Source organism: Ambystoma mexicanum, chromosome 1q, assembly GCF_040938575.1.
Source record: "Ambystoma mexicanum isolate Mex_15411 chromosome 1q, UKY_AmexF1_1, whole genome shotgun sequence".
Classification (NCBI taxonomy): domain Eukaryota; kingdom Metazoa; phylum Chordata; class Amphibia; order Caudata; family Ambystomatidae; genus Ambystoma; species Ambystoma mexicanum.
The window spans coordinates 584,984,571-585,010,589 of NC_090922.1; the positions used below are offsets into that span (position 1 = coordinate 584,984,571).

Below are 26,019 nucleotides of genomic sequence, written 5' to 3' on the forward strand. Positions count from 1 at the left end.
ACAGACTCTGAAGATCCCTGCAGGAGGTTGTTGCCTCTGGGAAACTCTGCAAGATACGCAGAGGAAGCCAAATCACAGATGAGAAGAAGCCTGCTTTGTGTTTTAACGATGCCAGCGACCCTCCCGGGTGAACGGCAGAGTTGGGGAGGCGAGGCCAAGCCTGTGGTATCAACCTTGACTTGTGAATCAAAGCCACAGAGAAAAAAAAGGAATGCACACATCCGGTGAGTTAATTAAAGCCCTGAAAGGCTGGTTTGTGTCAAGGAAAGATTGAAGCCGCAACAGTGTATCTTATAATTGAAGGTTGCGAACGTGCTGATAACTGTGAAGCCAGTGATACAGAGTAGCTGAGTGGTCCGGCAAAAGGATGTAGCCTACACGAAAGTCTCTGCGGAGCGTGTTATGTCTTGTTAAATGCAACCAAGTGAACAAACTTTGAAATGCGCAATGGTCAAGATTAACCCAGTCGAAAAGGGAAGGTAAAAGTGTGATTGCTTTAAGAGAAAGGATCTCTTTGAACTTTGCTGATTGTGTTATAGACCTATCAAGACAAAGAGACACTGGGGCGAATACCAGAAGGGAAAGATAAAGTAAAGGTTGAAGTGGTCCTGCGGAGGTCTATGGAAAAAGCCTTGCACATTCAAAAGTCTTCGACATCTGTAAAAGGTCTGAGCCCGACCGAGGTAGACATGGAATATGAAATAAGATTGGGGAAGGAAAACCCTAATGAATGCGGATAAAGCTTGTGGAAGTGGGGGGCGTGGCTACGAGGCCGTGTAAAAGGACGTGTCTCTTGTGTGACTCCTGCCGATCCGCAATGATACTTGGACGAAACAGTGCAAAAATAGATGGCTGATGCTTCAGAACGGCATATCAGGGGCATGAATGACAGGCGCATGCACAGGAACAATCTAAAGGCTGGAGAAGTGGAAGATGCATAATAACGGACAGATGAAGAGAATGAGAAGAAAGAAAACCAAAATGGCTGGCGACATAGAACAAAGGGCTATGCGAGACTGAGAATTGTGAAGGAGGTCATACGGCACAGCTGGAGAAAGCGCGAGCAGCCGAACGGGACCGGGACACTGGTAGGCGGTGAAGGTGGAAGGAGGGCTCCAACACCGCGCCGTGACGGATGCATCACGCCGTGACAGCCCAGCACAGGCAAAGGAGAACGGCCTTGAATAGAAGCTGTTGAGAGTGCCCCGGCCCCCTAAGCGAGTACAATAGATGCGTGTGCACGGCTTGCAGGTGGCACACTGAGAAAGCCCCCTCCGGGACGCCGCACAACCCATGAGTACACGAAAGAACGGATACGGGTGTGTATGACTGGCCCCCTGCAGCCCCAAGCGAAGGAGCGAGGAGGAGCAGAAGAACGTATGGGCCACGACTTGCAACGGGACACCAGAGAATAAGTTGGCACTAAGGTTACAAGGGTACATGGTGAGATCGGGCGCCTGGTAATCGCTGGTAGACGCCGTCGCGATGAGGAGATCAGCCCCCTGCAGTGTGCGGCGCACATGGAACACAAAGGTGGCAGAGGACCTGGGCAGTGAACCGCCCGTACAACATTACATTGCTGCAACAAAGGCACTGCGGATGACAGCACGGCTGTGGGCTAGATTGCTAACACCATCATGAATGCATATTTGTGATGCCCTGATCAGACAGATGACAGAGTAGCTTGGAGCAAGAAGAACCTCTGTAGCCAATAGTGCGGACGCACCATACAAAAAGCGTCACTAAGGGAATGTCAGTAAATGAGAGGTACTGCACGTTTTAAGAGGGAAGGGAGCACACAGCCAGAACACTGGGATCAGGGGACATTATCCAGGAGCAGTGCCTATGTGCTCGTAAGCTTGCCACATGACGGGTTGCTGAGGCAAGGTCACATAACTCCTGAACTGGAGGTACACCCACAGGGGCGGCACACAAGACAGAAAGCACCACAGACTTGGTGGGCGTGCGAGTGCATGAGCAGACAGCGCCACGGCAGCCGGAGCAGTGCTTAACAAGTGCAGAGTGCGCAGGAATGGTTCAGTGAGCCCACGCAATGACTTCCATAAGTTGGTATGCGGGCCGGCGCAAGACAGTGTAAGTTGGTATGCAAGTGTAAGTTGGTATGCGGGCCGGCGCAAGACAGTGTAAGAGCAGAAGTATTCTTACCTCTGCACATTCACACAGATGCGAGGAAGAGCCCATACCACAGAACTACGAGTGGGGCCCCCCACTGACTGTATTGATAGTGAGCAAGCGAGCCAACCCAAGGCAGGAACGGCAAAGAGAAGCTCCCTGCACTAAAGTATCTAGCCCCCAACACAGGAGTGCAAGCCCATCGTAAAGTTGCACCTGACACAACTGCCTCAGCGCACACCAAGATGGCATACAAGCTACCGAAGTGTAAAGGGAAACAGTCATCCATAGAGGAATTTGCCAAAGCATCACCAACGACAGAAGGGGCCAGAGCTAAGGAAAAGTGCATACAAGAGACAGTGGCCGCATTATGGAACGACCAACAGATATTGGATGCATTAGCTGAACTGAAAATATCCTGGGAGTGTAAAATTGACACTGCTATCTCGGAGTTGAGGACCTCACTTGAATTCAAGATTGATGCATTGAGCTTGGATGTGAATCTGTTGAGACAAGATGTCCGAGCTCTAGCCGAGCACAGAGGGAACTTGGAAAAAGAGGTGAAAGCCAACACAAGCACGTACTCGACCAACGCCAAGGAGATCCATACACTGAAACAACAAGTGCACAACCTTGAAAGCAGAGCTGAAGAAGCAGAAGGGCGTGCACGCAGAAACAACATACACATTGTGGGACATCCGGAAGGTGAGGAAGGATCGGACCCGACAAATTACATTGAGAACATGTTATTGCAAGAGATAACCGGCGGAGTCAGGGATTTGCGGTGGAACGAGCACACAGAGCAATGGCCAGGAAACCGCCACTGGGAGCTCCCCCGCACCGTCCGTGGCCAATCATTGCTAAGATACTGAATTATAAAGACAGAGAGAAGGTCTTGGAACATTTCCGCAAAGGGGGGACGATAAACAGAGCATCAGCAACCATCACGGCATACCCGGACTACACCCTCCTGGTGCAGAGACAGCAAATGAACTATGTGGCGGTCAAAAGGAGGCTGCGGGAGGCGGACTACAGATATGTGCTGCTGCGAAGAGGAAAGTGCTCCATAAAAACAAGGCCTTATTTTTCGACTCTCCAGAGGATGTGATGGCATAGCTAGACGCAAGGAACTGCCTGACAGGGTCAGGAGACCAGGCAGCACGGGAGATGGAGAAGTGAATCGATACCTTTGCAGGGCCATATGAGCGGACATATTGATCCTATGAAGATAAGTACGGCACATATACTAACCCTAAGACTAGACTGTAATTGAGCATTAAATCCAAACCCATGGTCTATAATATAGATGGACAATATGTGGCCTGGGTTGTGGAAGTTATGTAGTGCTTATGTACGGAAATGTATCACAAACTGTAGCTTCAATGCAGGAACAGAGGAGACATACCTTTACCCCAGTAGGTAGATTAGTTAGGATATTAGTAGTATAGTATCCCCCTGCTAGGTTCTGAGTATCGGCTAAGCTGCAGAAAGGGACTAGATGCGGGGTAGCCGGAGATCCAGGGATGGAGCTGGGCAATTGTTTGGGGAGTGGGGGCAGTTGGGGACGGGAAGGGTGCGGGCAGAGCTCGGGGAGATGGGTGATTTGCAGTGTTATTTGTTAAGGGACGAGCTTATACACATGCGCGCTGGTGCTTAGCATGGGAAACGTGGAGGGGCAGAGGTAGAGACTGGGAACTGCTAAAATATGAGGGACCTTAAGATATTAACCTGGAATGTCAGGGGGCTCAACAGTTACTTGAAGAGAAACAAGATCATGATGTACTTAAAAAGGCAGAACGTAGATATCGCCCTAATGCAGGAAACACATCTCCCGAAGAGTAACAAGAGGTGATACAGAGGAAATGGAAGGGGACCACCATAGGGGACCACCATAGGTGCAACATATTTGGCTTATGCCAGAGGGGTGATCCCTTAGGTGGCAACACATGTCCCTTTCCGGGCGTTGTTGAAGATGGTCATACTGCCTAGGATATTACACTTTTTTGGGAGCATACCATACATGATACCTAAGCGGTTCTTCACCAAACTCCAGAGCATATGCAGGGGCTTCATCTGGCATAGATAGGAACCGAATAGATCGGTGGAAATTACAGAACACATATGAAAAAGGGGGTATAAAACTGCCTAACTTTGAGAGCTATCATTTGGCTAGTCAACTGCAATACGTGGCTAAATGGTTAACTGAACAGACCCTCCAGAAAATTGCGGCATGAAATGGAAAATATTGCGGCACAAAAAAGAAAAAAATTGCGGCACCCAACTGCGTTTTTTGCGGCATTTTCTAACGTTGAAAAATATATCATCAAGTAATTGCAAGGCTTTTGTTAGTGAGGAACAAAATGTGTTCTGTCTGGCTGCGCTCTGTAGGACAGCCAGGTCGAGTCACCACAGCCTAACATTTTGGATTGTGGTGGGGGAAGGGGGATACAGCCTGATGAGCTCCAAGGAAATGGTGCTGTGCCACTACTTCCAGCAGACAAGTGGAAAGCAAATAAACAGATAGGCTTGAATTCAAAAGTATAACCCTGGTTGAAGCCCATAGGTTTGCTTTTTGCTTGTCCTATGACCCCAGGAGAGAGGGGGAACAACTCTACACTTCTCCATGGAAGGAATCCATGAGGCCAAGACACAGGGGCAATGCAGTGGCAGTAACTGCAAGCCCATAATACCTAGCCAAACAATGAACTCTCTTGGGTGGTCATAATTCCTTAGTTATGCCACCCACACATGGTGACTAAACACACCCACAAACAGAAATGAAACATCACAACACTACCAGGGGTCAGGTCCTACAAATTAAAGTGGGGGAGGGAACTCATTAACAAATGCAATGGCATGTGATGTCATCAGAAATTAGCATATCAAGGTGAAATATGCATATATCATTAAATTGGCTTTGCATAACCACCAAAATTGCACAGGACGAATGGCATTTGCCTTTCATAAATTTTAACACCCAATTTTGTGCGTAATTGGTGTCATACAGCCCAGCCTTGATTCAAGGCTGAGCTGCATGATACAAACGCTCGTAGCTGTATTCGTTTCAAATTGCTTTACAATTATTGTAAAGCAATTTGAAACAAATACAGCTACGAGAGTCTTCAATTGGGATCATGCAGCCCAGCCTTGATTCAAGGCTGGGCTGCATGATACAAACGCTCGTAGCTGTATTTGTTTTCAAATTGCTTTACAATTGGTATCATGCAGCCCATGATACCAATTGTAAAGCAATTTGAAATTAATACAGCTACGAGAGTCTTCAATTGGTATCATGCAGCCCAGCCTTGAGGCTGGGCTGCATGATACCAATTGTAGACGAGCGTCAGGAAGCATTAAGTTTATGCTTTCTTTTCCGGCGCTCGACAGGAAAGTAATTTACTTTCCTTTCGAGCGCCGGGAATGAAAACAGTCCAGTGGCCTCTTTGGGTGCTCTGAGTAGGGGGCAGATGAGTGGACAGGCCAGTGCTAACCTGGCTAGCTTCACCAACTGTCAGCTCGGGCACTCAATGAGCCTTGGAGGTGCCTGGGGTCACAGCCAAATGCTGTGCATCTCCCAGGCCTGCGTGACCCTCCCCCAATCCTGGGCCTGCAACGCAGAGCCGAGGTGTTAACCCTCAAGCTGCTGCATTCAGCAGCCAGCTGTGTTCGCTCTAAATCATTAAATGAGCGCGAAAAAAGACACACTAAGCTAACGTGTCTTTTTTGCGCTCATTTAATGATTTATAGCGGCAATTGCGGGAAATGGCAGATTTTGCGATTTTTTTTGCAAATCGCAAAATCTCCATAAGGTGGATGGTCTGACTGAAGACTCGACATCAGAGTCCAGACTTTTGAGAGCTGAATGTGCCCCGTTCATTCTGAAAGAATTGATATGGCTGCCCAAACCTGAGCTAAAAGGGTGCCCGGGGATGTTGAAATTGGGATGGGAGATGTGGCGTAAGGAGCATCAGGACATAGAGAACCCGACCCCGTGCTCTCCGCAAGTACCGTTAGTGGCACTGGCCGGGGGTGACGTGCAACTGAGGATGATGATTTGTAGACATTGGGAATTGGTGGGAATTGCAACAATGGGGGACATATGGCAAGAGGGGGAAATAAAGGATTTTGAGGTTCTGGTAGACGAAACGGGATTACACCCAGGGCAATACATCACCTATTCCAGATTAGTACGGCAGGTGAGAGAGACATGGTTGGAAATAATATTAGAAAAGCAACATGACACAGTCATTGAAACGATGTATGATGTTGCAGAGGGAGGGCATGAGGTTTCCCGAATCTATGAGCTGCTGATGTCCAGGGTGGGCAAGGAAGTGGCCCAGTTAAGGCGGGATTGGGAAGTGGAGGCAGGGGAATGCATGAATGATGGGTTATGAGAGCGAGCCCAAGGGTATCACAAAAAGTGACTAGGAATGTGAGACTACAACAAATACAGCTATATGTAACCCACAGGGCATACATGACCCCCCCAGAGGATAGCTCGGTTTAAGGGCACTGTACGACAATCATGCCCCAAATGTGGAGAAGAAAATGCTGGGATGATACACATGTTCTGGGCATTTCCAGAAATTGGAAAGTTCTGGGAAGAAGTGGCCCACCGATTAAACGAGAAAGGGATCAAGCTGAACGTTGAATCAGTATGGGCATGTATGTTAGGGGGATTCCCCAGATCGCGTAAATTGAAACATGTGAGCAAGCCCAAGGATTTGGCTTACATACTTGCCAAGCGCAGAATAGCTATGGGTTGGAAAGCAAGCAATAGACCGAAGGTGGAGGTTTGATGACGTGACCTCCAAAAATGGACCGAAGCAAGTAGGAGAGGAGGGGAGGAGGAAGCGGAAACCCTGACAGCCTGGAAACACCTAGTGGCCACACTGTTGGGGTCTGCCCAGGACTACCCAAGCGACCATGAAACTTCTGAGAATACTGATGGGGAGGTGACCCCAGAAGGGGAAAAAGCTGAGTGTGAGGTGGAATAGACTCGGGTTGGGGGGTGGGTAAGGGGAAACTGCAGATGCTTTACAATATATACATGATGCTAAAGTATGATGATGAAAACTGCAAGTTTTGTTGAATGTTGATTGTTTGTTGTTTATTGAAAAACCAATAAAAATAGTTTTTTTAAAAAAAGCTTGTGGAAGGGAGCCGCTGAAAGTGCTGTGATTGCGAGGTCCGGCCCTAGCTGAGGGAGACCTGCGTGAACTTTTGTTGAACTGTGAAAGAATGTGCGGATGTCTTACGCTGCCCTGACCCTTATAGCTCATCATATTGTGCTACCACCACATCGCCAAGCGCCGCCAGCTCCCCCTCAGTAAATTTGGGTTTTCGGATCTGATCTTGAGCAGCCCTGCCCCTGGCCCTCTCCTGTGACCTTCTGATGTGACCCTCTCCTGTGACATACTATCTGGTTTGCTGGGCTGGATGCCTACAGAAAACTCTGATATTTTATGGATTGTGATTTTCAAAATGGGCGCCACAGTGCTTCCTGTCTCGGCGGTGATGCATTTTCTGCCGGCGCTAATAGCGCCGGCAACGGGTGATAGCGCTATGTACGCTGGGATTTTCAGCAGTAGCCCATGTTTCGGCACTATTTCCACTTTGCGAAAATAGCCTTACCGCCGGGGACCGGTGCGCATGCTCGCTATGTTGTGATTCTGCACTATTTGCACCATGGGTCACGGCAGTAACGCTATTTCTGCTTGGTGGAAATAGCGCCCGATTACCGCCGGACTCCAAATGAGGCCCAATGTCTTATTGTCTCCCACTCTGGCCAGTCACCCCTCTGGCAACTATAGCTCCAAGACCTCTGAAAGGCATCCCACTGGCTCAGTTTCACTACCTGTGATGTATATCAGAACAAACCTAGGTTTAACCCTGTAGACTACACAGCATATTGGGCCTCATTACAAGTTTGGCGTTAGCCTTGCCGGTAAAACCGGCAGGCTGCCGCCAAACGTGTAATTTTTTCCTGCCCCTGGAAATGCCGAAATGCAGGGCCATTACAACCCTTGCGGACCCTGTATTTCCCCATTGCCAGGGGCCGGATACCTTTACTCTCCATTCCCATTTGATTCCGATAGGGCTCAATGGGGATGGGGAGGCTGGTACCACCGGCACCATTCAGAGTGCCGGTGCTACTGGCAGTGACTGTTCGCGGGTGCCGGTACGCCCGCCAGGTCCGACCTGGCAGGCGAAAAGGCACCCGCGAGCAGAACTCGTAGTTTGCCGGTCCAGGTACTACGGTACCGGCAAGCTTACAGGTACCATAGTTCCCGGACCAGCAAACTTATAATGAGGCCCATTGGGCCTCAATACGACCCTGGCGGTATGGGGTAAACGGCGCCGTAAAAGGTGCCGGTGCCGTTTACCCTGTACCGCCTCATTACGAGGTCCCCTCGCGGGTCCCAGGAAGCAACGCCTGGTCAAATCAGGTGTGCTTACTGGGTCCCGCGAGGGGAAGAGGGAGCAAACAACGGGCCAACTCGTAATGGCCCGTTGTTTGCTCCCTCTCCCATTCCCATTCAGCCCTATGGGGGCTGAAATGGGAAAGGGGAAGGACCGGGTCCGGGTCCTTGGAGGGAGGAATTACCAGGCCTTCCGAACTCGGAATGGCCCGGTTATTCCTCATTCTGAGGACCCGGATGCGATTTTGGCGGCAGCCATGCCACCAGTAGCGGCATGGCTACCGCCGAACCCGTAATGAGGGACATTGTCTCCTTCCAGGTCCAAAATATTAACAAACTTCTCCAACTCACCTGTCTGTAGCCCTTTTTGTTGAGTGTGCAAGGATGTGAAAATGCTTCCAAGTGAAGGAGTAACGAGCTGTATGGGCTTGGCACCTTCTGTGAGATAGTGCACCAATGTCCATGGCCTCTATGGCTCAAAGGGACATATGCCCTTGCTGATAACTTTAAAGCAGCCTGACTGACTTTCCCCTCTTACATTTTTATTCTCTTAGCAAAGTGTGGAAAGAGTTCACTTCGCCTTTTATTAGAGTCAGATGAACTTATTTTTCCACAGCATGTGCCCTTGGGAGCGATAATTATGGGAACATAGATCTACAGATATGTCTTTTGATAGAAGGTTGGGTTTACTGCGAATAGTGTTCTGCTTAGATATGTCTACATCACAGAACAAACCTAAAAAATCCCAAAACAGCTTAACAACCCTATTCCATTGATAGACGGCTCCTCAGCTGAATTTCATTGATCATTACTATTTCTTTCAACTACAACTTGGCATAGTGGTCATCTTCCTTTAACCCAGGCCTAAAGTCACCCTTCTTATTTCTTTCCTAAAAAAGGCACTTTATTGTGACCTGCTGGACACCCATGCCACTCGAGAAACCCAAACTGTTCAACTTTTAAACTTAAAAACTTTAAACTCTTTCTTGAAAATGCGCTTATCAGGCAATATTTCCAGGATTCGCTCACTTTAGGACAAGATTTAAATACCAGACCGTTGTATCACACAATTTACAAACTCCTCCCCTCCTGAAATGCACTCAAACAAATCTAAACCTTACCAAGCAATGCATAACTCTTTCACCCCTAGCTACGAGGTGGATGCACTGTACTCCCTTTCCGATGGTTACTGAAAACTACACATATCCGCATGGGCATGGTGCCATCTCCTGAGTAGGCTATGTATGTGTACCCCAAACAAGCAATCACTGACCAGCGACGTCCCAGCATCCTTGCTGTGTGAACTGACATGTCCAGTGTCACAGGGGTACAGAGAAGGCTGCTTCGCTTACCCTCCGTGCCTCTCCGGGATCGAGTGGCTCATAAACTCACAACCACACACTTGTGTGCTTCACTGGAGGTTGTCTTATTGACATATGCAACATCATCGGCCTCATCACCTTACAAAGTAAAAGAAAGCAGCTCAATAAAACATTCAATGTTTATAACACTGCCCTCTAAGAACATTAACAACCCACATTTCCTTCCACACAGCCCCCACCCCGACCTCATGATCACCTGCAATCCTGATTTCTTTCATCTATAGACAAAAGGTCCCATGTTATCTTACCATTCACCTTTCTTCCACTCTTTAATTATTTTCTAAAAAGTTCTCCCTTATGACCTACCGTCCATGCATGCCACCCTTTCCACCAAAGGAAACCCACTCCTCTCCTCTGTAACGATTATTTTCAGGATGCCTTATCTAAAAACTAAAAACTGTGCAAGCTTAAATGCTAGCTGAACATATCTTCTTCTGACTTGTCACCCTCCAGTAAATCAAAACATTCCTAAGCCGAAGGTAGCTCCTTTCCTTGTGCTAGTGCATGCCATTGGCTACCGAAAACTGTGTGTGTCCCGTTATGGAGTCCCATCTGAGGAGACTATGAATAGGGATTCGGGAAAGAGGGGGGCTGTGTAAAGCTGCCAGTTTCTTGATGCGACCCCTGGAAGTGTTACATGGGGATTCCCTACCGCTGCCGTAGTCTCCCCTCAGTAACTCCGCCACTCACTCTGCAAGCAGGGAGAATTCCCACATATTGCCCACAAGGAAATATTTTGCAAGAGAAAGGAGGGGATTTCCTTAATAGTGCAACATTTACAGGGGAGCAGTTTTAAGGGGAAAATAACTCGTGGAATATCAGCCCCAGAAACAGTGTACAAAGAATGCTATGTACTTTGAAAGCCAGCTGCTTTCTTAAGCTCAGTCTGTGAGTATACTCAATGACGCAGAATTTCTCTCAAAATGCACCTTGGACATGCAAGCCCCAGAGTGGATTGCACACTGGAGCCTGAAGGAAAGTGAGCGACTGTGAAGAAGGTAAAACCAATGGGGCCTGCACGCAGGGTTTGAACTAAATCCTAATAAGCAAGTGCATATGAGTGCTGCCGAAACGTGGGTCATCTGATAGCCAATATATTTGTAGGAGACCCCAAGACAGCGGGGAACCTTTTTGAGACCGTAGGCTGAAAGGGAAGAAGTATTATCCAAATTGCATCATTAAGAGATACACCACCTGAGTACCCTTGGGAAAGATGAACCGGGACATGGGATGGAAGTAGAAGCACTAAGCCCACACCGATCACACAACCACCAGGCTGATGGGCAAATGGACCCACCAATCAAAACTCTGATTTGAATAATTAGTGTCAAAGCCACAATATAAAGAGACGCAAGCAATTAGGCTATATAGAAATTAGAAACCTGAGAGAGAGAACAGGCAAGGAGTGGCCAGGCCAAGAGGACCCACTATGGGAGAGCAGAACTTGTAGAGAGAATATAACAAGAGATGTGCTGGGAACACTAACCCTGTGAGAAACCTGAGGGTATCCACACACCTACTACCCTTGGATTCTCTACACAGGGGGCCAGGTACAGGCCATCGCTTTTTTATCCTGACCCTGGGGGTAGAGATGCAAGGGACGATCACCTGGGCGGAGGGTCCCTGGGGATTGGGAAGTAGATGTCTGCTAGCAAGACATGGTATCCTTCTTTTCCTTGTGATAACCAACCTTACCCTCCCACTGCCTTTATAGGTTGTTGCAAATCACTTTCCCTCATTCATACCACTACAGTACTGGGACTAGGAACAAGCGACTAGGAGTGTGTGAGGCAGGCATGTATCACAACTCAGACACAATGATTCAAGTTTCAACACCTTTATTTATTTAAGATCTGAATGGAAGTTGGAGAATTCTTAGCTGGCCCCTATCTCTATAATGGGAGCAGTCCTGACCATCAAAGTGAGTCAATGGGCCTCATTACGATTGTGGTGGTAAGGCAACAACGGCGGCGGTAGTACTACCGGCGCCGTGGTTACCATACTGCCACATTACGAGTTCTGCTCGTGGGTGCCGCTCTGCACGCCTGGTCAGACCAGGCGTGCAGAGCTGCACCCACAAGCAGAACTGGATGGTAGCAACGGTACCATAATGAACGGTACCACTGCTACCATTCTCCCTATTCCCGTTGAGCCCTATGGGACATACCGGCTCCAGCTCCAGCGCAAGGGGAATTACTGGGCCTGCCGAGGTCGGAATGGCCCGGTAATTCCCGTTTCGCGGGACCCAGAGCCGGACTCGAGTTTGGGGGTAGCCATGCCGGTATAAACGGCATGGCTACCTCCAACCTCGTAATGAGGCCCAATGTCAGTTAGTCAAAATGAAGAAAAGTCTATGCCAGAAACCTGTGCTTGCCCTCACGCTTTTACAATATCTAAGTGTAGGGAAATGTATCAAAACAAAGAGTGTATCAAAAGAAAGTCAGAATGGCAATGGAGCTGAACTGCAACTCCCTTCCCCAAGTCAAATCACTGGGGTTTTCAAAAATTCCTTTGTTTTTGGATGACCAGTTTGCACAGTTCAAAAAGTTCACACAAGACTTTCAGACTTCCCTTGTCTGATTCAACTCAAATCAACATATCACAGTTCTTTCAGGCTTCCCGTGCCTGATTTACCATCAGTTCAATATAAAACAGTTTCCCCAGGCTTCCATCACCTGAGTCTGGCCCTCAACTTCTTTAAAAAAAAATTCCAACTTTAGGATTCCCTTCCCAAACTTTCATTGTTGTCGTTTCACTTTCACGTCCAAGACTTTCGAAACTGCATGGAATTACTCAGGCCCATGCATGACCATGTCGACACAATGCATCTTGGTTATTGTAGTTTCCATTAGTCACTCACTCATGCCCTCTTAGCATCTTGATTTCAAACAGGCTTTCTTAGCATCTTGATATTGTTAAATGTTCACTTTATTCATAAACAAGCCTTTCAGGATCACGGTTTATTCCTTGTCAACCTCCCTGTCCGACTTGCTTTTCACAGTTTCCCAAACATACTTTCAGCTCCCTTTGGACTGGGAGAGTCTTTTACAGTTCAGAGAGATTTTCGATAATGCACCTTTCCTTTTCCGCAGGACCACTCTGTTACTTTGTGCTTCTGAACAATTGAATCTTTCTCTCCACTGTCTTCCATCATACGCGCAACCTTCCTCGCAACATTATCACTCGCGTCTTCACAAACCGGGCTCTTCTTTCATTCAAGAACTCACCGGCTGTGACTGCTTTCAACACCTTTTACTGTTATCACGTCCAAGATCAGGGTCCTTCTGGGTCCTGGCCTTGCCCACCCCAATCACCTCAGCCTCCGCCCACTCCTCGCACTTGAGCTGGGCACCCACTGGCCTGCACTTATCGTATTAGCAGATGACCTCTCTTACAAATGGGTCTCTGCTAGGCACTTAACAGCTGCTTGCAACATACTCCTAGCACTTCCCTCAATGGAACTCCTAGCACTTACCCCCCGTCCCCCGCCACTTCCCCCTCTCTCTGCACTTGCACGCTCTGAATGCTTACAAGGCCTAGCAGGACCGCATCTTTCTTTCTCTTCATTGTTATTGTATTTGCATTTAATTCCCATGTTCCCTCCCCGTTGCTCTGTGGGCGCTTTGAAACAATTTATTTGATGTATAAGCGCCTTACAAATGCACAATAAAATTAAAAATAAACAACATTTTACCCCTCAGACCTTCCCGGATACTCTCGCTGCTCTGGGAAACGAGCAACCTTCATGCAAATTAAAGAAAGGAATCCTCCGGCTTCTTGACTTTCCTCTCAGAACCTCTTCGGCTTCTTAGAGATGCAATTCCCTCACCTGGCTTTCTCTTGCTCTCACTCCCAGTCGCTCCGCATCTCGGCTTTCTGTTCTCCTCAGCCTGGTTCTTCTCGTACCCAGTCTCATTCTCCGTGTGCTTCTGGGCTCCACCTTTTATACTCTGTTTGATTGTTAATGTGTTTCAGGTGTGTGTGGCGGTGACTGAGTGCCTGACCCTGACTGGCCTGGCCTCGTTAGTGGGACAGAGCCATTGCTGATCACTAGCAGTAATCTTCCTTGTCTCAGTTCTCCTCTTCCACATCTCAGTAGTCGGGTTAAAAAAGATAGGAGGGGAATTATGGGAGTTGTAGTATCCAATAAAAGGATAGGGAATGTGGGGTAAATAGCTTTCAGGAAATGGGGGATACAATGTTCCACCTTCAGGTGTCTCCTCCTGACTCCCAGAGGATCCCCTACCCAGGTGATCCTCCCTCGCTTGTCCACCACCAGGGTTGGCATCCAAGAGCGATGGCCCTTCCCTAGCCACCTGAATAAGGGATCCTCTGGGACTGAGTCGTGAAATACCGTCAGGTTTTTCACAGAGTCGTACACACTAACATGTAATTTCACCACTCTGGTACTGAGATGCGGAAGAGGCCTGAGGACATTTGCAAGGTTCAGGTTCGTCCTGAGAACACCAATAACTATGGTCAGGCAATTAGAATTGAGGACTCACACTTGCAACCTGTTAAATGGTTGCAGGTGTATAAAAGGTGGAGCCGACAATCAGGAGGGAGAGACCATAAAGAGAGAAGCCGGTCTGAGCATTTCGGGCCTGTGAGGGGAGAAATCTGGTCGAGGAGGGTGCTGCCTGGAGGCCAGAGTGCTGGCAAAACTGCAAGGCTGAGGCCCAAGTGGGCCGTGAAAGGGTCACAGCGGTTGGAGCCTCCCTTGTGAGGTGCCCACAGCAGGAGCTGTGGGGCACGGAAGAGATCCCTTTGCTGTAAACTACCAGCAGCATCCGTGAGAGGGGAGCTGAGCTGGCAGCCACCCACAGAGAGAATACCGGAGTGCGAACGCGGCTCACCATACTACGAAGACGTGTATGCTGAGCAGAAGAGGAGGAAAGCAGGCACTCAGAGGAGCTGCCAGGGACCAGCGAGAGAACACAAGGGAACACTCATACTGGGGCGCTCCTAGGAGCTATTACAGGGAACGAATAATTCGAAATGAGATACATAAGATAAAGTGAACCCAAAGTGAAGAGTTGTAGTGAACCATACAAGCAAGTTGAACTGTAAGTGAAAGAATATGAACTGAGAACTATTGAATAATGAGCTAAAGGAACGTTTTAATAAGCCTATATGTGGAAGGCAAGATTGTATGGAACACACGTAATATATATTGAAAAGCACAGAACAAATCTTTTGAAATCCAATGAAAAGCAAGTACTGGACATTACTGAAGAGCATGAAGGTAATGTGGCGAAGGAAAGAGAGCACCACGGAGTGAACTGTATGAAATAACACATTGTGGCAAAGTCAAGAGACTGGCAAAGAGGAAACCACAGTGTGGCAAAGCCAAAAGACTGGCAAGGAGAAAGCAAAGTGGATGTGAATCAGAGGACAGGTGCAGTGACAGAAGAACCTGTGTGGGCAAGAAAGCCTAGGGTTACCGGTTATGTGACCTGTAATAAGTGGTCCGTCTGGTCCGACAACTGCGCCTAGACTGGGGGTACCCTATCTGTGAATGTCAAGGAAACATACAGAGAACGAATCTGCCTGTGTAAAAGAGATTGCTGAAGTGAAGCAGAAGAAAACAATCTGTATAAACTGTCAAGGAATTAGAAGGAGTGTAAAGTTGACCTGAAACTGGTTTTGCATATTAAGAGACTGAAACAAAGTGTGAGTTGGCAAGCTGGACAAGCTGACGTCTTGGGCACGGGAAACCTAAGACCTAATGAATTTTGTTGTTGCCTTGAGGAAGGGAGCCTCGAGGCCCCTTTTTGGAACTGTGTTGTCTTCTTGGTCAAGGGAACCCTGTGACTTTGTGAAACTGTCTTGAACTTGGGGAAGTAGAGCTGGAAAGCAAGCCAAGAGCTGGAAGAAGCTCAGAACGTTATTTTGGAACACTATATGAGTTTTTGTTGACATCCCTACACATTGTTTACTTTTAGTTGTGAGGGCAACGATAAGGTTTGGTCACAGACAGACATGTAAGTTCAACTTACTGACTCGGACTATCCTTAGTGTCTTTAGGTAGGGAAATCCCACCTTAGCATAGGGCAAGTTATGCCTTCAACCATCCTGACATTTAAGTTAATAAAAGTATTTTGTTTGAACTTTGAATCTGTTGTCTGTGTCTTGCTTCATGATGCCTTCACAACCCAGATCCTGATGGTAGGTCCAATGCCACCTGAAATGAAAGGAAGCTTGTAGCCTTGACAGCCTTAGACAAGCCTGTAGCTATGGGGCGTTGACTGTTGGCTGGGGGTTTATAATTACTGAAACCTGAAAAGGATCCAGGTAGGGAGAAACCCCGACCCAGGGAGAACCCTAGGGAAGCTAGAAGGCTTTGCAGTTTTAGGAGTTCATGGAGATCAATAGGGTGCAAGGGGCATAACATGGATGGTCTTGCTCCTGTTGGAATGCCTCTCACATCTACAGATTCCCAGAGGATGGCTCATCTTCCTGATAATCTGCCAGGCCAAGTAAAGATGTGCTGGAGCACTATAAAAGCTCTTAGACCGTGAGCGCATTGAAGGACACGTTCCTGGCTGCGGCCACCTCAAATCTGTCTAAAACAGTTTAGGGAATGGTCTCTGGACCAAGGATATAAGGTCCTCTTAGCTTAGGCCCCTTTCGCTTGATTTGATTTACTCCATGATATGGACACTTTCACCTCGGAATCTCGCTTTTATGGTGGGTAAATATTTCCCTGGTTCCTGTAGAAGCTTCTCTCACCATACCCTTAAACTAGGACTTGGGTTAAGAGGAACTGGGTAATTTGTTTGTTGTAATTGAACCATAAAGGCCAGACCAATCCTAGTAAGAAAATTGGACAAAGTTTTTACTTACCAGACTGGGTGTTAACCCTGTGACGACAGTGTGCTCCGTGCAGCCAAATGGGATATTATTTGTTTATTGAGAGCCCCTTTTTGGGTCAAGCAATCAGATGTGTTCCTCTACAATGCTTAGCCTACCAACCTCACTCTTCGGTCAAGCAGGAGTATATGCTATCATATTTCACTTGTCACGTGCATGGCTGATAATTTCATCTTTCCTCCTGAGATTCCTTTTTGGCACTGCAGCTGATCCTTTGTGGCCCTTGCATGAGACTCCCAAGCGGCTAGTCTTTAGCCAGGGATGTCCGTGCACATATGCCACATGCACTCTTGCACGTCTTGGCCTGGCTAGGAAAAAGGAGGTTTCCCTTCTTTCCCAGCCCTCTTTGAACACTCAAATCATGTCTTGTGGCCTATTAGATTCAGACCTAAATCATGGCTTGTGGCCTATTAGATTGAGACCTGCCCTTTGGCACAATTGGTGGTATAACTGATTCAATTCTCACTTCCTCTGTTAAACAACAGCCATCCCAACAGCTTCTGGCTTATATGTGAATGCCGGTTGGTGAGAGCACGTCATTACACTAGGAACCAAAACCTTGTGTTTCTTCTCAGATTGGAGAAACCTTAATTGAACTCATAACCCACTATTTGAGAGAGGTTCAAAGTAATCAAAGAATTTCTGGCATCTCAAAATGTGTAATGACCGAAAATTCTTAAATGCTGATTCATGGAATTTTTTGCGCTAGAAACAGGGATTTGTGCGCCATTCTGCCTGCAAATCCCCATTTGTTAAACAGAGATTTGCGGGCAGAATGGCGCACAAATCCCTGTTTTCGGCGCCAATAATTCCATGAATCAGCCCCTTAGTTTTTAGACTTCAAATTAATTCTTTTACATGCACACCTAATGATGGTGTTAATTTATTTATTGGTTATTTATAAGGCACTAACTGCAACAATGTCACTTCATAGCACCCCTCACCTTATAGGGAAAAGGAAGTTGGACATCTGATCATTCACAACTCCAGAGAGATACTATCATGTAAGTGCAACAAATACAGAGGCGTATCTAGCATATGTGCCACAGATAAAACAAAATGAGTACAAAACAGCTGCTGTTAATCACAAATCAGGGACAATACAGATCAGGTAAGTGCAACAGATGGAGCATAGTGAACATAAGTGCTGCAATACAAACCGGTAAGAGAGTCAGTAGCAGGACAGTATGGTGGGTCGGAGGCGGCCAACAGTGGCACAAGATGGTGTATTTTACCCAAAGCAACTTCGAACAGATATATGCTGTGTATGCAGGCAAAACTCTGAGAGCTATGTATGACATGCGGTTGGTTTGCAATAGGGGTGTCACGGTATTGGTTTTAAGGCGGTATGATAACCTTCTTGACAAATGACGGTACATCATGGTTATCGAAGGTGGAGTTAACTAATCTTAAGAAATATTTTCTTAAAGGTCATAAATCGTCAGCATTTTGAAACTTGTCTCTGCATATTTTTAGCTGATCCTCCAGGAATCTAAGGCGGGTGCAGATTTGTCTTTCATGGCGCTCACTCGTTGATCGCCTTGAATGAAAGAGTGACTAGTGGAAGTGTTAAAATGCACATTTTGAGCAATGAGCGTGCTGCTCAGTCACAGGTCATCGCTTTGAAAATCGGCCTCAACCTGCATTATTTTGGAACCACATGGCATGGGCATCATGACCCCTCGCTGCGATCAGTCATAAAAGGTTTTTTGATAACGCTTTATCCCATTAAAAGGAGAAAAGTCATTCATGTGAGGTCTGAAAGCCCATGTCATAGTGTTTCTTTTGTCAAAATATCATAGCAAACACACACTCCCCGAAAGGTTGCATATTGATCAAATCACTATAGCTTGTTTACCATCTGCCTGGCATATTATAAAGGTCTGATGTTGGAGTCACCACTGACCATGTAATCCTAACAGGACAGCGTTCAGTGGGCGCTGTTGAATTCTTTCTTGATTCTTGCAATACATGTTCATTTACCTTCTTAAAGATAGTGGCACAAAAACGTTTTGAAAATGACAAAGTTAAAATACATATCGGCACAAGTATGGCCTAGACCACCACATGACCACAGCCCCATCATTACCATTTTCCCCAGGTCTGAGCGCATTAGGACCCTTGTCATGTGAGTTGAGACGGAGGAATGCTTTCATGGGTGGTGTCACAAATCGAGGATAGACCTGTAAAATATCTCACCCCCATTGCTCTGGATACTTCAAATTGAATGTAGAATATGTCCAGTGCCATATGCAGAAGGCAGGTGAAGGATCAAGCGAAAGAACAACTCTAGTGCCAATGTGTAAATCTACATGGAGGACAGAGGGGGAGGGTTATATAATAGCACAAAGCACTGATAGGCCCAGTGTTCATACAGTCTACAGAGCTAACGTTTTCTGTGGGCATGTACATAGAAGGGCATCCAGTTCATTCCCCCCTTTGAATTCTGGTATGTGTAGTTCCCCCATCTTTCAAATTGGTGGGAAAACTACAAATCGGCTGATTGTTAACCCAACTCTACTGATCACAGAGAAAGAGCAGTCACAGCATCAAAATCCATTTACTAATGTGGCCTCACTTTCCCTATGCTCTTGTCTGCCAAACGCCATATCCCACAGTGCAAGATCCAGAATGAGCAGCACTTGCTTACTGCAGCCTTTCCAAATCAGATTGAAAAGCTCACTTAATAGCTGCAGTCCCTAAAACGGTATACCGTTATATCGTTACACCCCTAGTTTGCAATTACTGACCTGTAATTTTTACAAAGTTTTTAGTTTGTTGAGATAATTGTGCATTTTATATCGAATTTGTTGCTGATTTGTACTGATTTTTTTATATAGATGTTGATTGTTTATTGGAACTTAAAGGCTAAATGCAAAATACAAGTATGTTTGACTGATAATAGGTCCTACGCTCCAGGAATAATAATCCCTTTTGGCTTTTAAAGCTTTTAGAAGGTTTCTAGAGATAAGGGAATTTTTCCCTCTCCCTCAAATGAAGTCTAAAGTAATTTTTATTGAGGAGGATGAGAATTGTAGTCACAAAGAGATCATTAGGGCTTGAAAAAGATAAAGTAGGCATGAAATCACATTGGTCTGCCTTAATAGGTTGCAATAGTGGAGGAAAAATGGGCAGACTATAGTGAGTCTAGTTTTGGAGCGATGTTAATCGTCAGACATTTGATGTTTTTGTGGAGCCAGTAAGAAGGGGAAATTAATTTAATTTTCTGAGGCGAGTCTCCCTTCAATGTCAGATACAGCCTCCCTCATTCCCACAGTGACACTAGGGAGAGGAGAAGCAGGAGTAATGGCAGGAACATACACGCATTAGCCCTGGAGGTGTTTTCTGAAGATTGAGGTTTTAAGTTTTTTCCTAAAGTGGAGTTGTTGTATTTCCATAAACATCCAATTTCCAGAAGAGAGTTGAGGCGTAAAGGGGTTAAGTCCAAGTTGACACACCAGTGAGTACCCGAGGAGTAGAACTCCTGTCATCTGGTAGTTTAGTTACTGCATCACTTCTCTGCTTACCTATACCCAAATCGGTGATGCCCATTTTTTCAACCTGAGAAGCATGAGTGGCTGAGTCGACCTGCCTGGACTTTTAACCTGGGTATTGCAAGTTTCTGAGAGATCTCTGGGGTGCATGCACATGCACTCACACATACTAACATGAGTTATCTTACTTGTAGAGTGTTCTGCAGACTCCCGTTAATATCTCAATGAAAATAGATATCTTTCTGAAATGATTAATACCATAAGAAATGCTCCTGCAAAATCTATATTTATAAACAAGTAGATGTGAGATAGTATCATCTCCATAGGAAACTGCATGGAAATCTCTAACAAAATGTATTAACATACAAGTAGACTATTGCAACGCCCTTTTTGCAGGCACCACCACAGGTAACATTAATAAACGACAGGTAATACAAAACAATGCCTTAAAAACTTCCCTAAACATCTATCGCATACATTCAAGAGAACTCAATCCAACAGACACACCAGAGCTTCCTACTTCCTAGCCCTTCCTAGATTCAAACTACAGAAAGCAGGGTGCCGCAGTTTCCCAGTTGTGGCTGCAAAGCATTGCAACACTCTTCTGCTTCAACTAAGAGAAGAAACATCCTCCTGGACCTTTAGGAAAGCCTTGAAAACGTGGCTCTTCACACATGACATATAACCTAACACTTGCGTATTGTGGATCAACGCTCCTCCAAGGAAAATCATCTTTAACTGTTTGCTTACTTGTAACTACACTACTGTCAAACGTCTAAATGTAACATTTCTGTAACCAGTGCCTTATGCCTCTGGGTTTGGTGCGCTTACGAAATGACTAAATAAATAAATAAATGCAAGCACACACACTCAAAATAGATGAATGCTCCCATGACCCTGTTTGAAAACTCAGACTTTGTGTAAAGCTCTCATAGAACATCACAGAAAGGCCAAGCAGCCTAGCTAAGCTGCCAATCTCCCTGCTTGCTTCTAGGCCATAGACTTGGCTTGATCGCCAGCTCTGCCCTTGCATGTATATTTTCAGCATTTCCCTGCATATATCGTAGGTTTAAGCACCTTTTTCCAGAACAATGCCTTTTGTGGTAAGATTCTAGAACAAGGAATATTGAGCTATCGGTAATCAGAGAGGCTCAGGAATCATTATCTGTGTTTTGCTTCTCAATGTCTCTCCTTCTTTGTCTGTGCAGGTGTTTCTCAGCACCAGGCGTGGCTCGTGGATCCTTAACCGGGTTGCGGATTATGGTTATCCCTTGGATATGTTGGGTTCCACCCGCTTTCTTGATGTTCTGAAAAGCACAATTCCATTATCTTTGATTAACTGGCTTTTAGAGAAGAAGCTCAATCGGAGATTTGACCACGCCAACTACGGACTGAAACCAAAGCATGGGTAGGTGTGAAAAGCAAAGATGCATAGTATCAGAATTAGTGACTGCCTTAAATAATTACAGTAATTTCTGCTTACCTTCTAAAGCCTTGACAACTGATTTTTTACCCATACAAAATGTTGTTCAGTTACAGCTCACTACAGGAGATGTAGAGCTGTGTCACGAAGACCGCTAGCTAGCAATGCCTGGAGTAGGAGCATCATTGCTACTGCCTAGATATACATTTTGTATTGCTGAGGTGGCATTTCAGGACAATACATATGTGAGTCGAAATGACTACTTTAAATGTGTGGCTGTGAGGATTGGCAAATCAGAGGCAGATGCAGATCCTGGTCATTGTTTGTCTGTTCTACCTTGTGTCTAAGTTAACTAGCCTCCAGCTTTTGGTATTCATATTGGTGTAGGTTTTTAGAGTCAGGCAGTGGGTATAGGTTTTTAGAGTCAGGCAGTAGGCATGATCCCTGGGCAGCTCCATTGCCAACCATGGTATCACCAACCTTGGTCAACCTCTACTCTGGCAAAGTCAAAGATCGCAAGACCATGGTCAACCATCACTATGGCCAACCATCAACAGTCCATAGTCGACTATCGACACACCATGGATGATCATCGGCAAACCATGGTCAACCAATGCCAGACCATGGTCAACCATCACCAACCACGATTGACATTGCAATACCATGGTCCTGCATTGCTAGACTGCAGTCAACTATCACTGTTGTCGACAATTGCTAGACTATGATCGACCATTGCCAGACCATGGTTGACTATCGCTAATCATGATCGACCACCATTGCCAGATATGATCGACCATTGCCTACCATAGTCAACCACTATCACTAACTGCGGTCACCCATAGCAGACCATCAGCAGACAGTTGCATCTCAACACACCACAGTAACAATGTTTTTCAAGACCATCTGGACAGGTAAGGACCAATTCCGTCATACCCACCAATAAGAGCAACAGCATTGGCAAAACCCCCTCCCAAATGCTAAAAGCCTCTTGTCCCATCTCCACATAGGTCTTCCTATCCACGCAGAGCTCACGCAATCCAGGAGGCTTGCTGGAAAATGTGCGCCCTCCTCAACATCTACAAAGCAATAACTAAGCAACCCCATCTGGTACAGGCCTTCCTATCCCTCCTGAACACTTCCATGGAACAAGGGTCATTCTGTGCTCCTTCAGAACAGCTCTTGTAAAACCTCTATTTATAAAAAAAAAAGAAATCACAGCTGACCAATCACCAGCACATTGAACACTTCCAAACACCTTGACAAATCTTTCTACCAACAGCTGCAGGAATACGTTGCAAACAATAACCTCGACAAATCACAAGACGGATTCAGACCAACAAGAGAAAGAGAATCCACAATAGTCTTTATGTGGGAAATCCAAAAATGCAGAGCAAATGCAAACCCACATGTGCACACATCCTATTAGAGATTTTCGCTACCTTTGACACTCAGTCACAAGATCCTCCTCAAACGACGAGATGGTATTGGAGTAAAAAGAACTGCTCTACAATGAATAACATCACTTCTGATCAGAAGGACAGAAACAACACACAGCTACCTTGCTTCAGGTCTTGTCCATGCACGTTGATAGGCATGATACCCTCAAGGATTGAGTGTTTAGCCTCTACTGCTCAGCGTTTACAAGACCCTTGTGGTAGGTCAGTAGGAAGAGACAGACCAGTTCTTGTTGGTTCAGGGTATTTTATTTAAATAATGTGAAGGCATCTTGGAGTAAGACACAGACAACAGATTCTCAATGAACAATAAAGGTGTTATTAAGGGTGGAAAAACACCTAGTTTGCCCAGTTCTTGTTAGGGAGAATGTTCATTTCTGTGCTAAATTCCCCTCAGCTATATTGCTGGACTTAGGTCTTTTTAATTTTAACTCCTGAGTGAGTGGGACCTTTTTCTCCCTCTCTTATGTGTTTTAACCTGATTTGGATTGGGTGTTTCCACTGTTTTTGGAGTCTGACAAACTCCATAGGCATCTGCTTTTGTATGGCTGAACCCTGAGCTGCAGTACAGCACCCACAGGTGACCATTTTGTCAAAAAGGCCCGTTCTCCTTTTTTTTGCCATTTTCTGTTTGTGAGGTCTTTCTTGGTTTTTACTCAGTGCGTTGAGGCAGGTTTGAGCCCTTTGTTTGTCTTACCTTTGGCAGGCTTCAGCCCTGAACCCTGCCCCTGGCTCCAGTGTGTCTGGAAGGACAGGATGTGAGGGAGGGTCCCAAAACTTCCCTGTCCTGTGTCTCTAGGTGTGCTTGAATGAAGCTAGTCCTCCTGCTGTGTGATTGACAGCCTAGGCCGTGCATGAATGATAGAAACCTGCTTAAAAGGTCAGAGTTTTGGGACTGATGGCAGAGTCAACCACTTGAAGAACATCCGAATAAGAAACCGTGACCGAAGCTCGCTGCAACCTCCTGTACCTTCAATTTCCCGGTGAATCCCTGCTGCTGTGCTGACCTCCTTTTTCACCTGGACAGAGAAGCTCAGCAGGAGCGACTCCTGCCTTTGGGTTAGTGGGACCAACTAACCCTGAGGCGAACTCCACTTGGCGCGCCCCACGACTTGCTATGCCTCTCCGTTGTTGCAGAAGCCCAATGCCTGTGGTCTTGGACCGTAACTGAGTGCAACGTGTGCCGCAGAACGAAGCTGGCCAAAAGCTCCAGGAACCTCCTAAGGACCCTCCAGAAGCAGTACCTCCTGATTCAGAGTCCCCGCACCAGAGTGCAGGACTGAGGGAGCACAGAAAGTCCAACTGGTGTCCAGTGTTCTGCATCAGTGCTGTTTACCAAGCGCTGAAACCTCAAAGTGCAGCTGAAACAAAAAGAGCACGTAGCTGCTGATGACCCTCCCGAGTACTGCTGCAGGAGCCCTCCAGACGCCAATACTATCCTTGTGATTGAAATCACCTCTGGGTGTAGGAGAAATGTATGAAGCGTATCAAAAGATTATTCACTGGCCTGTTTCATTCTGAAAAGTAATGTAAAAGTTTATTCATATTGTTACAATATTTTGCCTTTTTAAAGAATGCTTATTTAAAACTGATGTTAAATAAATAAATAACTATTTATAACTGAAACCTTCAGTGTAAGTGTTACTTGAATACTTGTATTTACGGATTTCAATTGTACAGCTCTACAGCTCACATTTACCCCTCTTGAGATAGGCCTGGCTGCTCAGTCACACTACCAACTTGTGTAGTACAGACCTATACCAAAAGCTGGGTTACCTAATACCAAGCAGATAATTATTGTGTAGTCTCACACAGTATGACTGCACCAATTCTTACCTAACAGTTCTATTGTGAGATTTCCCTACCAAACCAAAACTAAGGAAAGTTAAAGTCTGAAAGTTGAACTTTGGAATCTGTCCTTGTCCAAACATCTACTTGCCCTCATATCTAATCCATACAATGTGTAGGGATGACAGCAAACAACAAAACATTGTTCAACACAAAGTTCAGAGCTCTGTCCAGCTCACAGCTTTCTTTCAGCTCCCTTCCCCAAGTATAAAGCAGTTCAAATAAAAGTCTTAGGATTGCCTTAAATTCAGATAGAAAGTTAACCAATGCCGGGGGATCCTTTCCCCAAGTTTCAAAACATGTTCCAACCACAAAAGCAGGTTAAAACCTTGGGGTTCCTTCCCCAAGATTTGCTTCCAGTATATAAGGATTTCCAGCTTTCTTAAAGGTACGTGCCATCGATGAGCCCTTTGGATGTGGTTGGTCTTGGTATCAAAATTTCTTTGGTGGGAGGCCAACATGGGGGGGCACGCAAGATGGCCGCCTGAGCCGACAGCTCCGCACCCAGCCCCGGGAAATGTGCAGAGTTTAGCAGGAAGAAGGAGCCCATCTCTCACAAGCTTCTCAACAAAGGCTGTGTGAACCCCTGCCCACCCAGGTGGTCCAAACCAGGAGTTTCTATGACACCCACGGGCCGAGTTCGGCTGCCCGGGGTCTCTGCGGCCCCTGCCCCCATGGTCCTGAGCAACACGCAGGCGGTGCGTGCCAAAGCACACCAAGGCTGCAGCAGAGCACAGGAGCGGGGAAACACCGCGGCCGCCTGCGGGGGGTGTATCCACTTGGAGCGAGGAGAAGTCGGAGGCGGAGGACCCCGGAGGTTCCGCCGCGGCCAGGTGTGGCAGGGCAGCGCGGGGCCGGCGCGAGGCCGCGCTCGACATTGAACGAAGACGCCTGAGGAGTTGAACGCGTACCGCATCGCCCCGACACTCCACCCACCCACTGGGTTGAACGGGCCCACCTAGCCGCACACCAGAACTCCCCAGCCCGGGC

The 26,019-nt window shown here is 46.6% G+C and overlaps 1 protein-coding gene across 6 annotated transcripts in view; it reads left to right on the forward strand.

Annotated features, from left to right (window-relative positions):
* LOC138532704 (flavin-containing monooxygenase 5-like) overlaps positions 1–26,019 on the forward strand; it is a 338,239-nt gene that overhangs the window by 230,001 nt on the left and 82,219 nt on the right. For all 6 annotated transcript variants that reach the window (XM_069641089.1, XM_069641088.1, XM_069641092.1 and 3 more), the window contains exon 7: positions 21,513–21,712. In XM_069641089.1, coding sequence (XP_069497190.1) covers positions 21,513–21,712 — 200 coding nt within the window. The remainder of the gene's footprint in view (positions 1–21,512; positions 21,713–26,019) is intronic.